Source organism: Ursus arctos, unplaced genomic scaffold (genome assembly GCF_023065955.2).
Source record: "Ursus arctos isolate Adak ecotype North America unplaced genomic scaffold, UrsArc2.0 scaffold_3, whole genome shotgun sequence".
NCBI lineage: Eukaryota > Metazoa > Chordata > Mammalia > Carnivora > Ursidae > Ursus > Ursus arctos.
Window position 1 is genome coordinate 24671644 of NW_026622985.1, and position 17096 is coordinate 24688739.

Here is a 17096-nt window from a genome sequence, read left to right on the forward strand (position 1 = left end):
TTAGAATGATATAAATAGACGAGGTATGAAGATACACAGAAGATACCCATTAGAGTAGATGACAAGGAGGCACATGTGTACTACAAAGAACCACGGATGAAATTTGCAGTCAGACTGGAGTGGGCTGACAGAGAGAAAAGGGGGAAATGGAGAGATCAGGAAGGTCTACTTTTCTTCTGAGTTGCAATGTAAGATAGCAAACAAATATGGTGAAGCTAAAAGAGGCAAGATATACACACACAAACACACACACACACACATATTTTAATGATAGAAGATACTGGAGCAAGTTTGTATGTTGATAAGAAAGTAAAAGAAAAAATGTTAATTAATTAGAGAGAGGATAGCATGATGAATAAACCCACTGACAGACTGTTTTGGAAAGTCTGATGACAAAAGGCATAAGCTTTAAAGAAGGTGGCCATTTGCACGGATGGTGAGAGTCGGTCATTCCCCCAAATTCCCATAGCATTTTTCTCATATGTATTCAAATCCAGTACTAAAGTCTTTGTTACATAATTTTTGAAACTTGCAGATGAATATAACTAGGTTTTCTTTCCATTTTTTTTTTAAAGATTTTATTTATTTAATCGACAGAGATAGAGACAGCCAGCAAGAGAGGGAACACAAGCAGGGGGAGTGGGAGAGAAAGAAGCAGGCTCATAGCGGAGGAGCCTGATGTGGGGCTCGATCCCATAATGCTGGGATCACGCCCTGAGCCGAAGGCAGACGCTTAACCACTGTGCCACCCAGGCGCCCCTCTTTCCATTTTTTTTAAACCTCTCAGGTTTAAATCAGAGAAATCTCAAAACTTTCTTCAGTCTACTTAAAGTTTTTTTTTTCTATTAAGCCTTTGGGGGCAATACCCACTCTCAACATCACCCAAACCCCTGTTTGAGCAGCTTTTCTACATTCTGGATACGTAATATCCCTTCAGGTAAACCAGTATGCTAAACCCTAAGTCCTCACCACGGTCAGCTATCCCAGCCAGCTTCCAAAGTCAAAATGTATCCTACTAGTGACAGAACCCCATGACCTACATAAATTGCCTATTCCTCAAAATTTGCTTCTTTATTTTAAACCTCCAAGGTTTCACCATAGTGCTAAGCCTTTAGGAAGAAAGCTCTCTTCAAGTCCTGAAACATTTTCTTTCTGATAGCAATATGAGCAAAGTTGTTAACACAACCCTAATTCCACTAAATTGAAATTATTACAGCATCTGATGTAATTCTCAAGATTAAAATTATCTCTGGGAATAGAGTTACTGCCCTGGGGCCCCAGTCCACAAGGATCTACAGTAAATAAATATATGCATTAGTTTCATACCCTCTAAAGATTCATTCAGATACCCCCCCTTTTTTTTAGTTACAAAAAGGTGTACCAGGGCTGTTTTAGGCACCAAGTAAACCAGAACTTCATACAAATATAAAGACAAACATCAGTAATAATTAAAGACTTAATTTTGTTGCCCTCCATACCCTCATGTCACTGCCAAATGCAGTCAATCTACATGAACGCAGTCGTACTATCTATATGAAATATAAGGTAAACAGAATTTAAGTCAGTTGACTAAGTATTCATCTAGCGCCTATTACGGATGGGCAATGCACATTTTCCTTCTTCAAAAGGCATAATCAGCTGCACTTAATGATTAAAAAACAATATGCCAACTTTTTGGAAGAAATAAATCTAGAAGGAGTTAGTGTCTCCTCTACTAAAATGATCATTTTTGAAGACCTTGCAAAGTGTTAAGCATATTTATATAAACCATCTCATTTAATCTCCAACAGGTTTTTGGAGTTAGAATGTAATGTAGCAATAGGGTCCTCTATGCTGAACCTGCACTGTGATAATAAAGGTTAGGAGCTGGAAAATTATCAGGAATCTGTTTTCATTCACTCATCTGTTGGAGGTCAACTGATTGCTTCCTCAAGGAGAAATACATAGACAAGAGTTCAAAGGGATAATTGAGGAAGAGGAGGATAGAGTAAGAAATACGTCTCCTCAAAGACTCCTAAAGACAGATGTTTCTGCTCTCATGAAGAGAAGTATTAAATAAACAATGAATCAATCTTTTCTTCAGGAACTTTGTGACACAGGGAATATGAGAACTAGCTTCAGAACCCTGGTGATTAAATACCTGTAGGGTTGGAATTTTTGCTGTTGGGTTGTAGGAGTTCCTCCTGTATGTTCAAGATCAATCCCTTACCAGATATATGGTCACAATGTTTTCTCGCATTCTGCAGGTTACCTTTCATTCTACTGATTGTTCCCTTTGCTATGAAGCTTCTTCTGTTTTGTATAGTCTCACTTCTTAATTTTTGTTGCCTGAGCTTTTGGTGCCGTATCTATGAAATCATTGCCAAAAACCATGTCATGAAGCTTTTCCTCGATGTTTCAGTCTAGGAGTCCTACAGTTTCAGATCTTATCTTTAAGTCTTTATTAGACAACAAGCATTGGCAAAGATGTGGAGAAACTGGAATCCTTGCACACTGTTGGTGGAAATGCAAAATGGTGCAGCCGCTACACAAGACGATATGAAGAGGACTCAAGAAAACTGAAAGAAGTACATATGACCCAACAATCCCACTTGTGGGTATATATCCAAAAGAATTAAAATCAGGATCTCAAAGATACTAACACTCCCATTTTCATTGTATGCTTATTCACAGGAGCTAAGATGTGAAAACAACCCAAATGTCCATCAACAGAGGAATGGACAAAGAAAATGTGGTGTATGTGGCACATATGCTATCATTCAGCCCTTAAAAAGTAGGGAATTTGGCAATACAATAGCATGGATGGACCTGGAGGATGTTATGCTGAGTGAAATAAGCCAGACACAGAAAGACAAGTACTGTATGATTCCACTTGCCTGAAGTATCTAAAATAGTCAAATTAATAAAATTAAAGCCTAGAATTGTGGTCAACAGGGGTTCAGGGCAGGGAGAAATGGCAAGTTATGAATTAACAGGCATAACATTTCAGGTAATCAAGATAAATAAGCACTGAGATCCGCTACACATCGTACCTGTAGTCAGCAACACTGGATTGGATTAAACTTTGTCAAGAGAGTGGATATCATGTTCTGTTCTTCTCACAAAAGTTTAAAATTTGATATTTGGTTTAATGGATGTTTGCATAAGTTTTTTCTTTTTAAAACAGTGTAAATATTATTTATCTAGGTGTCTAAACAACCCCCCCCCCCCGCGGTTGGAAATAGAGTCATTCACCCTATTTCTGCAGAGAGCACACTCTGCCTCAAGCTCAAGGGCTTTGGAGCCTGCGATGCAACAGGTGACAACCACCTGAGCGGAACCATATTCTTCCATTGGACCAATGATGGCAAATAGAAAGCAACAGCCATGGGAGCTAGCAGATGCCCTCTGGACTAGGGAACAGCCATTCATGGACCTCTGTCAACCCGCTGGTGAACACATGGACAGATCATGAGGTTGCTGGAAAATATCTTCCTTGGTAGAGAGACAAGGCTATAAGCACAGAGAGACGATTACTGAGCAACTAACAGAAATAATCATACTGGTAGAGAATATAAAACCAAGAGTTTTTATATAAAGAAAGTGATATTCAAAAGGCTATTATTTTCTGAAAATTGTATTGCAAGTTCGCGGCAAAGACAAAATTTGAATCAGAGTTGCATAATTCCAAACCCAGCGTTCTGTAACTGTGCCACGGCTGTAGGCAAATATATTTAGACATAAAAAGTGCTGTTCAAATACATTTTTCATTATATCTCCAGTATAACTGACCATAATGTTTAGAGTAAAAATAGATATTTCAAAACTTCAAGTAATTATTTTTTAATTTAAAAAATTACAGAAAGGCTACTGTGTTATGTATTGCATACTAGGTGACAATTTTCTTAGCAGCACATCAGTCACAGTTCTTACCCTCAGGAAGTTTACATTTTAGTACTGGAAGAAAGTAGAAAAAGGAAAATAATGTAGTGGGTACATATTTGAATAGGAATACATACTGGGAATGAAGACAACAAATCCAAGATTAGGGGATCAAAATCAAGAAGAAATTGGAGAGGCAGGGGGAGACTTCTAGGCAGACATCATCAAAAAGTCTGAAGATGAAATAAAGAAATAATGCAGAGAAACGTCAAGTAGTTCACTCTGTTTCAGGCTCAGAATATGAGAATGATAATAGCTACTGGAGAGATGTTGCAATAGAAAATTTAGGAAAGTAAGACAGGGGAAGACAATGGTACGCCATTTATGCTAAATGGAGAGTCACAAATACGCCTCTTTCCCATGAAACTGGTTTTCCAGAATTTGGGGGGAAATCAGTTTTGCACTGTGGCTCCTTTTCATCTATCTTCATAATGAGAATAGATTGACAAGACTCTTAAAAGAAAAGAGTAGTAAAAAAAGATGAAAGACATGTAGCAAAAATATATTAAAGTGTTTTTTTTTCCCAACAGGGCAATTCTACCAAAGGAAGAAATTTTTAAAAAGAAAAACAAAAACAAAAAACAACTAAATCTATCCAGAGCCTAAAATCGCTTTGGTAATCTACTAAATTCATTCATTTATTCACTAATATAGCACGCCACTCCCCCAGTTTTTATCCCTGAAAACAGCTCTGCCACATGCAGAACCTACACCAATTTATAACTTAGAACAACGTTTATCTTGATACAATGTAACCAAAATATAGTATGTTTTTACAGTTCACATATTCACAATTGTTTGTGCCTCAATCAACAGAAGAGATGCATTTCCATGAAATGAATAAGAGAGACGAAGTAATTAAATACATAACACCAATACCTATTAATTTAACTCTTATAAACAAACCTTTTAAAGTAACATTTCAAAATGCAATTTGAGCACAGTGATTTTTTTAAAGATACAAAAATAACGCTAAATTAGAACCAAGTTAGCATGATTGACACTCAATAACATTCAACTTCACTAGAAAATTTTTCACCTTCTAATTTGGTTTCTCTGTAAAGCTGAAGCTAAAAAAGGCTCCTCAAATGTTTTATTTACTGGCCAATTTCTAGACGTCTGTACTCAGTCTGCACAGTAACAAACTGATGCTAATAAGCCATACATAAAGATCCTACTTATTAAAATACAAATTAGGCACCCCTTATGTTTATACATGTGTAAGTACAATTAATATCGCAGGCTTAGTTAGAAACAAAATTGCTTAAGTTAACCAACCATTGCAATGTAATCAAATGAGATTTCAAATGCAATTGGAAAAGATCTGTTGGGTAGAAATAACAGCAATTATTGCATGCAGAACAATTAGTTTGCTAAGCTCTTTTTTCTTTTCCCACCTGCCCTTAATAATTTGTCCATCATAAGTGACACGAAATGTCACCTTTAACACCTATAAGGTGCGTGAAGACCTGAAAGGCAGCTGGTAGATACAGCTTATTTACAAATATTGGTTTGAACTTGTAAATGCATGACTGCATAAATCTTAATCCATTTAGAGTATATGCCCTTTGTTAGCTCAATTGTACATTCAATTGGGAACTGAGTGGCGCTGAGGGAGAGTGTGAATTACATGGGCCTTCGCTTGTTGCCAACATTTTCAGCATTTTAGTGCTTTGCCTTTTGTTCTTGCTGTTTCTGGAATTTTGCTACGCTAAAGCATAGGAAATGTTAATCAACATTTTGCCTAAGTAATATGAATGAATTTTGCCTACTTATACTGGAGGGAAGAATCAGAATATTGTATCTTTGGGACATAATAACGTATCTTTTAGGAAAAGATTTCTGCCTTCTAAATCATCCTACTGTTAAATTATTAACGGGTGGCATTAAAGAACTATCACACTGATACAAACAGTTAAATATCTTAAAAGATAAAAGGATTATAAAGTTTAAAAAGAGGACCTTTTGAATTATGGTAGCATGTACCTTCAAATTAAACATTTTTAAATGTTTGGCTAAAGTACTGATAAAATTTGCAATTATTTTGGGTGGTCTCCTAAATAAGAGGAGATTCAATGTTGATGATTTCTAGTTTCTAGCCACAAATTAAAGTTTGATTTGTTTTATGGCTTTGAAGGATTTGTTTACCCTTGCTACATAACATGCATTAACGCATCATCTGGTTTATCATGGGGAAGAAAAGGAAAAAGGAAAGTGTGTCTTATTTTTGCAATACCTGAGTTTAGGCAATCTGCATTTACATTCTGTTCTTCAAACATAGAGTAACTTTCGATATTTCAAAGGGCTCTTGAAATAGGAAGGACTTTTGTGAAGACTAGGTATGGCTGGCATGGTAAGAGACAGAAAAATATCAATTCTCAGTGCGTAAACTGGGACAGCTATGTGTTCTGTGCACATTGTTTACAATCCTTCAAGGAAGGTACTCAGGAAATGAGTTGACAGAGCTCTAAAGTGAACTAACTTGTTTTCCCTTTAACAATCCTTTTTGATGTCAATCAATATGTTCATAGGTCCTAAATAAATTGTGAGGTAATCTAGGGGGAAATTAAGAACAGAATTTGTCCAAGAACTCTCTTACATGGTGGTCACTATTTGCTAAGAACTCCTAACACTTACTGAGAAAACCATTTACTTTCTATTTAACTGGGTTAGATTTAGTAATGGCTTCTGTGTCATGGTGGGACCAATGTGTCCTCTTGCGTGACTGATCCTAGCAGTGCTACTCGGTGGGCACAGGTACCGAGAGAGCAGAGAACAGGGGTTACATTTCAAGGTAAGCTTTTTCATATTTTGACATCTGACACATCAGAATGCATCTTAAAATTGCTGATGCATCATAATTTAATTGGCTTCTTTTTTTCTTTCTTAGCAATACATAAATGATAGGGTGCCTTACAACTGATGATGGCTCGGACACAGTAAATGTGGTCATGGCCAACACACATCGAGAGCTTTTGCGTCATGGACAAGGTTTGCCCATTACTTCTGCAAGGAGAAATAGTCACTGCCAAAATGTTAATTTAGTGTTAATGATTTTACAATATCAAGGGGTTTACAACGCATCTGGAAAAGAAACCCTTACAACCAGAAAGTTATACCAAAATAATTAAATAAAACAACACCAATGATATAAATGGCATTACGATATCGCTGAGTGCCACTTTATTTGACCACATTGTTTCTCCTTTGGAAACTGAAAGAGACATATAACTAATAAGCGACTATGAGAAATATTACCAAATTCCCTTAACACAAAGAAAAGTTTATGAACAGCAACGGAATCTATATATTACAAAAGCTGATCTGTGTGAACTTAGTGATTTCTTGAGTTCTAAGAATTATTCAAAATTTTAACTAAAACAACACTAATTGTACTATCCCGACACTAAGCAGAAGAGAGGGTCTAGCTTTATACCCAGTATGTGTTTATACTGCTTTTACTATGCCACCTCTGAGACGGGAGAAAAGAGCAATTTCCATTTAATATTAATGAATCAAAAGGATATTTATTTGGACAAATTAGTTTGGCTGCTTTTTGTCTATTTGAGAAACAACAACAAAAAACTCAAGTTTGTGTTCCTTTCATCTCAAAGAAACTACAATATTGTAACTCCCTTCATTGGATAAGCTTACAATTTCCCCACAAGACTCAAACTTATGCTTCTCAGTCACCAGTTTTTTTCTCTATATATTACGGATGACAAATTGATCTTTCTTAACCTACTTATGACAAACAACTATGGACTAAGCCGGTACCCACATGACACCAACAACTCAGGCAATATGACCAAATGAGTAAAAGAAACAAGCAAACTGACAATAGTCAAATAGAGTCTCTAGCTGGTAGACTAAGTATTGGTCTAAGAAATATAAATTTGTGGAAAAGATAGTAAAAATAAATAACATCAGAAACATGAAGCATGGACGACTAACCATCATCATATAAGTGAATGATATATCATGTAGTGTATTTTCCTTTGATGTATAACATAATCATGCTAACACAAAGTAAAAGTGCTAATTCCTAAGCCTCAATTTTATATTCTTTGAAGCACAACTTTCTTACCTTCAAATCTGAGACTTTTTACAAAACATTTAAAACCAATTTAATAGTACCAAGCTGTTACTCACACTCTAATTCTATTTTAAACATCCCCAAAATTAGTAATATGGAATTTTTCTATGCTCATAAACTACAGAGATTTTCACTATAAATAAAATAATTCAAACATAGAAGATAAATATTTTAACTCTTAAGGGCAAACTTCTCCACGGTGTCCCTAGATGTAAGATTGATTGATCAATTGATTGATAAGCTGAAAGACTGGATACACTGACAGATGTATGAATAGATATAGGAATGGATACACGATATAGAGATAGAAAAAAGAAGATGGATGGGTAGATGGATGGACACACAGATGCAAAGAAGGAAAGACAGATGATAGATAAGAGAAGATGGATGGATGGAGAGAAAGAGAGATAAACAGACAAAACTCATTATGAGGAGAATTTTTGCTATTTGTATAATTAGCTTAGTAATTCTTAGCGCACAAGTTTACCAAAAATATATATGGAAAAGCTAGTATCAGCTGGAACTTCTAAAAGTAGGCCACAGTAAAAGAAAGATTGTTTCTAGCTAAAGCGGAGCAAATTAAATTTTAGAAAGTTTAATACATTCATTCTTATTTCAATCACATTGCACACCACACCAAGGTGATTGTAATATGCATATCACCTCTTACAAACTCCCAAGTTGTTAAATGCAACTTGTTTTTCAACTAGTGTATCCCCAATATCTACGATGGTGATTCAGATATTATAATGTAATTCCATTTTAATGTAATTAATTTTATAAATAACTTTGATTATAGGAGAACATTTCAAAAGACTTGTTTGAATATGGAACACAAGCAAGAACATTTGACTAACTTATTGGCCCTGATTACCCAAAAGCAAATTTTTTAAATTAACAAAATATAGCCGAGTTTTGCTCATATAACATGTTAAGATTCTATCACTAAAAAATGTTAACGTAATCATAATGATCAAGCACAAAACGTCACTAATTAAAGTTGGTTAAAAAGGGTCCTTACCGCAAAATCCTCTCTCCACTGGTGGGCTGCTTGAACCTTCTCTGCTTCCAAAGCCAAGCGCTGAAAAGGAAACATTATATCTTAGAATTCAAATGACCACATGAATATATACTTGTGAATACATAAAGCACTGAGGTTTTCAAATCAATTATAAGGACATAAAAAGCAAAAGAAACTCCTTATTTATGATTCATAAGCTCTCAATCATTTAGTAACCTACCCTACTAAAGTTGACATATGTGCATTTACTCTTACCTAATATAAATAACCTACTATTCCTGAATATCATGGTTTACTAGCTCTGCCGTCATCAGAAGATGTGGACACCATGAGTACTTTCTTTCAATGATTAACATTTCAGTTTCAGAGAAAGCTTTAATAAGTAGAGTATATTCATCTTGGTAGAACCCTGTTTTTAGTAAATACCTTCATAGCATATGTTTCTATATAAGCGGAAAGGAAATGATACTGAGAGACCAATCAATACATGCTAAGCACTATCCTAGGCACCTTCTTAATAGCATATTGAGGGTTTTTTTTTTAACCAAAAGCCATAAAAATGTAGTAATTTCCTTCTTGCTGAAGTACATTCTTATTAGTTCTTTCACAGAAAATCTATGAGTACCAAACTGTCACAATCTGCACATCTGAAAAAGGCCTTATTTCATACTTGCTCTTGTATGTTAACGTAGTTCGAGAATTCTAGCCTGACTTTTCCTGTAGCACTTCTAAAACGTTATTCCGTTCAGGTCAGTTGGAGATAAAACGTCTGTTGTCAGTCTGCTAGTCACATTTTATAGATAATCTCTATTTTTTCTTTCTCTAATAGTTCTCAGATTTTTCTCTTTGTATGTCTCAGAGTTACTGTCAGACTGTGCGTGTGATAAGTTTTTACAAGACAGTGGATAAACACGGGTCTGAAACCAGACTGCCTGGATTGAAATACCAACCCTGCTGCATACTAGCTGTGCAAACCTGGGAAAAGTTAAATCTCTTCTGTTTTCTCAGGTGAGTAATATCAAAGTAGGCCTTGTGGATGGTTGAAAGGATTAAATGAGTGATTTAACGTGAAGTGCTTACAACAGTGCCTGGTAGGCAGTCAGGAATGCAGATGGGAGCTATCTAACTTAGATCATTATGATTCCATCTGCATTCCATGCCCCTTTGAGAAGACGGCTCAATGGAAGTTCAGCGGAGGCCTACCCCCAACACAGCTAGAGGACAGTGGCAGAAGTAGGAAGAATATAACAGTAAATATAATAAATATAAATATTAAATTCATTTTTAAGAGACAGAAATAAATAGGTTAGGTTTTAGAAAAGTATAAATCTTGTAGTGGATTACTGGTTCATGCTTTGATCTTTCACTGTGATCTTTCACTGTGAACTATACTTCAGTGAGCACTCTTCCGAAGAAGTCCAGACTGTACTAGACAACGGGAACCTATCTTCATGCCAGTTTTTATATTCGTTACTGATTATGATGCCGTTACTTAATACTATGATCTGTTCACTTACTAAACTATTAAGTAGGTATTACTGATGACTACAAAATACTGCCAAATGGGAGATCTAAAGTTAAGAATTCCTCAGATGAATTTAAAAGAAAAATTCTCCAGTGTGCTTAAAATGACAACGGTTTCAGTTTATCAGCCACTAGGCAAACATGGATTAAAAGAAGAGCTACTAGGGGTGCCTGGCTGGCTCAGTCAGTTAAGTGTCCAACTCTTGATTCTGGCTCAGGTCATGGTCTCAGCATTGTGAGATCAAGCCCCACATCAGGCTCCACACTGAGTTTGGAGCCTGCTTAAGATTCTCTCTCTCAAAAAAAAAAAAAAGAAGAAGAAAAAGAAGAGGAGGAGGAGGAGACATTTTAAATGTGAGAAATAAGACCAGGTAGAGTAACCAAAAGAGGCTCTCTATCCCTAACAAAAACAAAGAGCTAAACAAAAAAACCAAGGGAAAAGTGTATGCCTTTCAGTAATATTGCAACATAATACTTTTGAAAATTTTAATTCAGTGTGAAAATGTAGTCTAAAGTGAATAAAAATTAAGTGGAAAAGGAAGCAACGTCTTTGTAGGAAAACTTCAGGATGGGAAGATAGAGAAAGAAAAGACAAAATGAGAAAATAAACCAGAAGGCATATTCTTGACAAAATTCAGAAAACAAGTCTTCATTTTTAACAGGCAACACAACAACAGCTAAATATTCATATGTATAGGATGAATAATAAACATTTTGAGAATTGAAACAAAATACTGGGTAAAACTTACATAAGTTAAATAATTTTTTCGACTAAGAAATATTAGAACTTTAAAATGTCTTTATGTCTTGGAGAGGAATGTTAAGATTTTTCCTTGCACAACACACACAAGGAGGATGCCATCCCCACAAACAAAACGCACTGGGGGACATCCTCACCCACAGAGCCATACATGCTTTTCAAAGCTCCAGCTCTAACTACCACATTGTTCTCTACTCTGGAAAGCATAAGAAAGTACAACTTAATTGATATGACCCAGAATCACATGGCTTATGATATGAACATAATCCATGTTTAATAAGCCATAATGACAGTAATCATCACAGTTATTTCTAGAAAAAAAATTAAAAAGGGATGAACAATGGCAGCAAACTTCTAAAAGACAAGTCTCCCAGGAGAAGAGACCAAATCAGCTTTAGTTCCTTATTGCCTATATATATATTTAATAAGAGAGAGGGAACACTATATATATATATAAAATTTTTAAACACTTATTTTATGAAGGAATGCCATTTATTACAAAATTCTAGAATAGTTTTAGAAACTTAAAGACATGTAGTTATGTATAAGAAAAAAAAGGGTATTTTTAAAAGGTTGGTTTGAATCTCAAAAGTTGCTAAATTTTCTATCCCCAGCTTAGAAATCTATAAATAATCAAGAAAACACACTACTTTGTTTATGCAAAAATTAATGACGTATTTTTTTGTCTAGTAAATTTCATGATAAAGCATAAGACTGAACCTGACACGTAAGGGGTCTGTCTTGGGGACTAATACACATAGTTGATGATGGTGCTCTTTCTTGTGGCAAAAGACAGCTATCCACGACTTACAGAAAACTGACACGTCTTCTGGACACTTCAAGTCCTTAATTAACTTCTATTCTGGTCAAGCGACATTTTATTTTTAAAGCCGATGATCTACTGTTAAATGCCACGGGCAAAGTGTGTTAAGACTGATAAAATTCTTACCTAATTAAATGTGCACATTTGCTCAGTATTTAACTACAGTTATGGCTCTTGTAGCCAGAACTGGCTACATAAGTATATCCTGTAACAATAACCTAATTCAGAATAAGGAAAGTGTGTTTTTTCTCATTTAATTTATAGTGCAGTTTAATCTAGTATCAAACATTAAAACCAGATCAAGTACAGACAGATACAAAAGACTCAACTCAGCATAAATAACCTATGAGAGAAGATGGAAACAAACCTGCTCTTATTGAGATAAGCCAGGTAGATTCATTAAATGGCTTTATCATAAACAAAACAGCATATGTGTATATGAAAATTCCTTGGGTATAGAATGATAAGCATATATACACTGTCATGGATGTATTAATAATATATACATCCCTACCTACTTATTGGTTTAAGCATTTAAAACAGAAAATCATTTCAAGACTATTTCGAGGACTCGTATGTTCAAAAAAATGAACTTAAAGCTTTCTGACTCCAAAGCATGTGCTCATACAAGACCAAACTTTAGTCTCCATTAAGCCCATTAAAAATATTAACATCACCAGACAGTCAGAGAATATACAAGGTATATATAATAGTACCAAAACCAGAAACACTGGTAGCAAGCTGTTTCAGGCTAACAGAAAATTTCATAGCAAATTTTTAGAAACCGCTGAAGACAAAAAACAAAGCACACACAAAAAAAATTACATGTCAGCTAGGAAACTGTTTTTATATAGGTCTTGCCCTCAGATCCTGAGAGAACACTGCTCATCAAAGAAAAAGCTTTTAGTATGCAGTGATCTGAAAGAAAAAAAAAAGAAGATGAAGAAAAAAGAAACAAATAGAGAACAGGAGAAGTTTATCAGATCAGAGAAAGATCAACTCCCCTGAAGGTCTATTCATTCTCAACCTTCACTTTTTGTCTATTCATTCTCAACCTTCACTTTCCTTATCTCTTCCACTAGCACTGAATTCTGTCAGGTAATATGAAAGTCTAATAAAAGCAGTATAATTATATAGGGAATACTGAAATAATTCTATCATTCTCTTTAACAATACCTAAATATATTTTCTTGGCTATAGACTATTTTCTAAATCTGTATGTTATATGCTTCGTCGACTGTTAACTGCAGATGAAAAATAAAAGTTTTCTGAAATATTCAATTATAAAGAATTTTCTTTTAATAGCTTTCAAAGGAAACCTTCAGGGATCATCTGACAGTTCAGTTAGACTCCAATAATGTCAATACTCATGCTAATATCAAGAATGGCTTAGGGGCGCCTGGGTGGCTCAGTCCTTAAGCGTCTGCCTTTGGCTCAGGGCGTGATCCTGGCTTTATGGGATCGAGCCCCACATCAGGCTCCTCCGCTGGGAGCCTGCCTCTTCCTCTCCCACTCCCCCTGCTTGTGTTCCCTCTCTCGCTGGCTGTCTCTCTCTCTGTGAAATAAATAAATAAAATTAAAAAAAAAAAAAAAAGAATGGCTTAGAAACGTCATTCAAAGAAACATCTCTAATTCAAAACAATTTCTTTGGCTAGTGTATGTCAAGATTTTTCTTTCTAATAAAGAGGTAATAGATATACACAATAGACTAAGTAAAATATGCACGTTAATGTAATTAATGTACAAATAGTTAACACCCAATAAGGATTAGCCATTTATTGTGTTATGCCTATGTTCACAATTTTTTAATTACTCTAATGAGTTTTGCTTATCTTCATGGAATGTTTTTAACATATCAAAAGAATCAGGATAATCATTTGAATGGTCTAACAATACCTTCTAAAAATAGCAGGCTTGGGTGAATGAACAGACTTCTATGCTTGTTCCTACAAGTACAAGCAATTACTTTGGAGGTATAATATTATAATGGGCACGCACTTTTCAATCAAACAGATCTGGTTTCCAATTCTGGTGCTGCTATTCACTAACTACGGGATTTCAGGCAATGGACTTAACATTTTTCAGCATCTAAGAATAACGTCGACCTTTATATTTTCTATTTCTGTGCTAAATATCTAGCACATTATAAACTCAATAAAGTTTGCTTCTTTTTGAATCTTAGAAACGTAACTTCATAGAATAGCCTGTTAGAACTATAATCACTGATGACCACTTCAACATGGACATATATGAGTGAAATGAAAGTAAGCATCTTTTTTTTTTTTTAAAGATTTTATTTATTTATTCGACAGAGAGAGAGAGACAGCCAGCGAGAGAGGGAACACAAGCAGGGGAAGTGGGAGAGGAAGAAGCAGACTCCCAGCAGAGCAGGGAGCCCGATGTGGGGCTCAATCCCAGGACCCTGGGATCATGACCTGAGCAGAACGTAGACGCTTAACGACTGAGCCACCTAGGCGCCCCTGAAAGTAAGCATCTTAATAGTCCCTACATTTTCATTGTATTTCGCCCTAGATAAAAGCTCTTGCCTTAGAACCACATGGTGGCCCAAAAGCAATTCAAGGGATATTTAACACAGTAGACAATAAAATGAGCTCAATTTTATTCTAATTTATTTTTACCATAAACAGAATGAGAAAGGCGAGCAGATCATTAATGCTCTGCTTTCTCACCTTATTTCCTGAAATATTAAAAAAAGAGAGTCAGGTGTAACACTTCTTTAGCATTCTTTATGCTGAAAGGAAGTAATGAAGACCTCAAGTAGACAACACCACACTTGCATATCTAAAACAGTGTTCCATCTAAAAGGTAAAAAATACATTTCTCTTTTCAATATCTTTAACCAAATAATGGGAAACAACACAGTGTTTCTTTTTTAATTCACATAAAACAATGCATAAACAATTGTTATTTAAATTGGCATGAATACATATGCCCAGCAGAATTCTATCAAAGCTTTCGAGCAACTCACTATATTCTGGTGAACAAAGATACCACTATGAAAATTTTAACATGTAGACAAATTGCTTTATATGTTTTTCTTAAAATCACATCTACTATACTTACATATTATTTAAAAACATTTCTATAAAGAAACATTGGTACTTTGAAAAAGATCTTTTCGCTGAAGAAGTCAGGTTGGAAACTGGGATTTGAGATTTAAAAGTTATAAAATTTGAATAGGCTAGCCAGGATGAGTTATGAAGCACACATCAACACAATAACCATGATCACTACGTAGATACACATCCTGACTGGGAGGAAAATATATATAGGATAACAAGTATAGAGTGTGTTTACTTGTATTCAATAAATACGTACTAAACACTTGCTATAATGGAAGTGTTGAGGGAATAAAAATATAGGACATAGTCCCTGCTTCTAAAGGGTATTTATACACATCCACGTATCATATATAAAACCAGCCCATATACAAACACACACACATACACACAAACACACATAAATAGATCATGGGATCAGGGTTTGACAGATGCTTTCCTAATGGTTACAGAATACATGCTTTGTTAATTTTACTTTATGTCTGTGGAATTTGCCACATGGAGAACACATTTTTTAAAGTAGTGCTTTTTTATGGATTATTTTATTTTTTTATAATAATATTTTTTATTATATTATGTTAGTCTCCATACAGTACATCACTGGTTTTTGATGTAAAGTTCCATGATTCATTAGTTGCGTATAACACCCAGTGCACCATGCAATACGTGCCCTCCTGAATACCCATCACCAGCCTATCCCATTCCCCGCCCCCCAAAGCCCTCAGTTTGTTTCCCAGAGTCCATAGTCTCTCATGGTTCATTCCCCCTTCTGTTTACCCCCCCTTTCTTCTTCCCTTTCTTCTCCTACTGATCTTCCTACTTCTTCCTACTTCCATAATGAGTGAAACCATATGATAACTGTCTTTCTCTGCTTGACTTATTCCACTTAGCATTATCTCCTCCAGTCAAACAAATAAAAAGACCTGTGACTAACAAGTGTCGATGGCTAGCAGTATGCACTCTTTTTAGAATCTTTCCTGTTCTTTAATTTTGAGGTATTTCCATCTTTGATAAAAGCGCTACTTTATGATACAATGAAATATTACTCAGCCATCATAAAGTAGTGCTTTTATCAAAGATGGAAATACCTCAAAATCAAAGAACAGGAAAGATTCTAAAAAGAGTGCATACTGCTAGCCACTGACACTTGTTAGTCACAGGTCTTTTTATTTGTTTGATCCTGGGGGGAGATAAAAATACTGCAAAGCATAGAAAAACCATAGTCTAAAATCCATTACTCAGAATTCACCTTTATCTCTTTTTGTTTATGTTTCCTTTAAAACTTTTTATATACAAAGTAGAGTATTACCAGTAACCTTGAAGTTCTCCTCTTTCCTTGACCAATTTCCCTACCCAGAGCAATCTCTATAACGAACTGGTCTGCATCCTTCGGCACTTTTTGACGTGTATTTTTTTTTAAAAAACATAAATGTTATATGATGTTGATGACACTGTTGATTCTTCTTTCTAATTAATAGGTTGCACGCAGGTTGAATGCCAAAGAGAAACTCCACCTGCTTCAAGGGGTGAGGGTGGGGGTGATTTGTCTAAGGAGAAACCCATTACCCTTACAAGTGATGGTTTACACTGAAAATGAGAATCAATTAATGCCAATGAGTTTTGAGAAATGGTTTACTGAGGGTTTTGGAAAGTAAAGATAATGCCTAGAGGGGAGAAGAACGCTCAGAGAAACAAAGCTGGAGCTATTTCTAAGACCATTTTTTAGCACCAAACCTCTACGCACTTAATGCATCTTCATCATCAGAACATACTCATTCCTTCTATCAAGGGACCATTATTCCTTCTGCACAGGCATTACACATGCAGCTCGAAAGAACTAAATCAACCCTGAAGCAAAACTACTTATCAAA

The 17096-nt window shown here is 35.3% G+C and overlaps 1 protein-coding gene across 9 annotated transcripts in view; it reads right to left on the reverse strand.

The window, feature by feature from the left end:
* CACNA2D1 (calcium voltage-gated channel auxiliary subunit alpha2delta 1) overlaps positions 1 to 17096 on the reverse strand; it is a 484525-nt gene that overhangs the window by 219133 nt on the left and 248296 nt on the right. For all 9 annotated transcript variants that reach the window (XM_044386064.3, XM_026504644.4, XM_044386072.3 and 6 more), the window contains exon 4: positions 9039 to 9098. In XM_044386064.3, coding sequence (XP_044241999.1) covers positions 9039 to 9098 — 60 coding nt within the window. The remainder of the gene's footprint in view (positions 1 to 9038; positions 9099 to 17096) is intronic.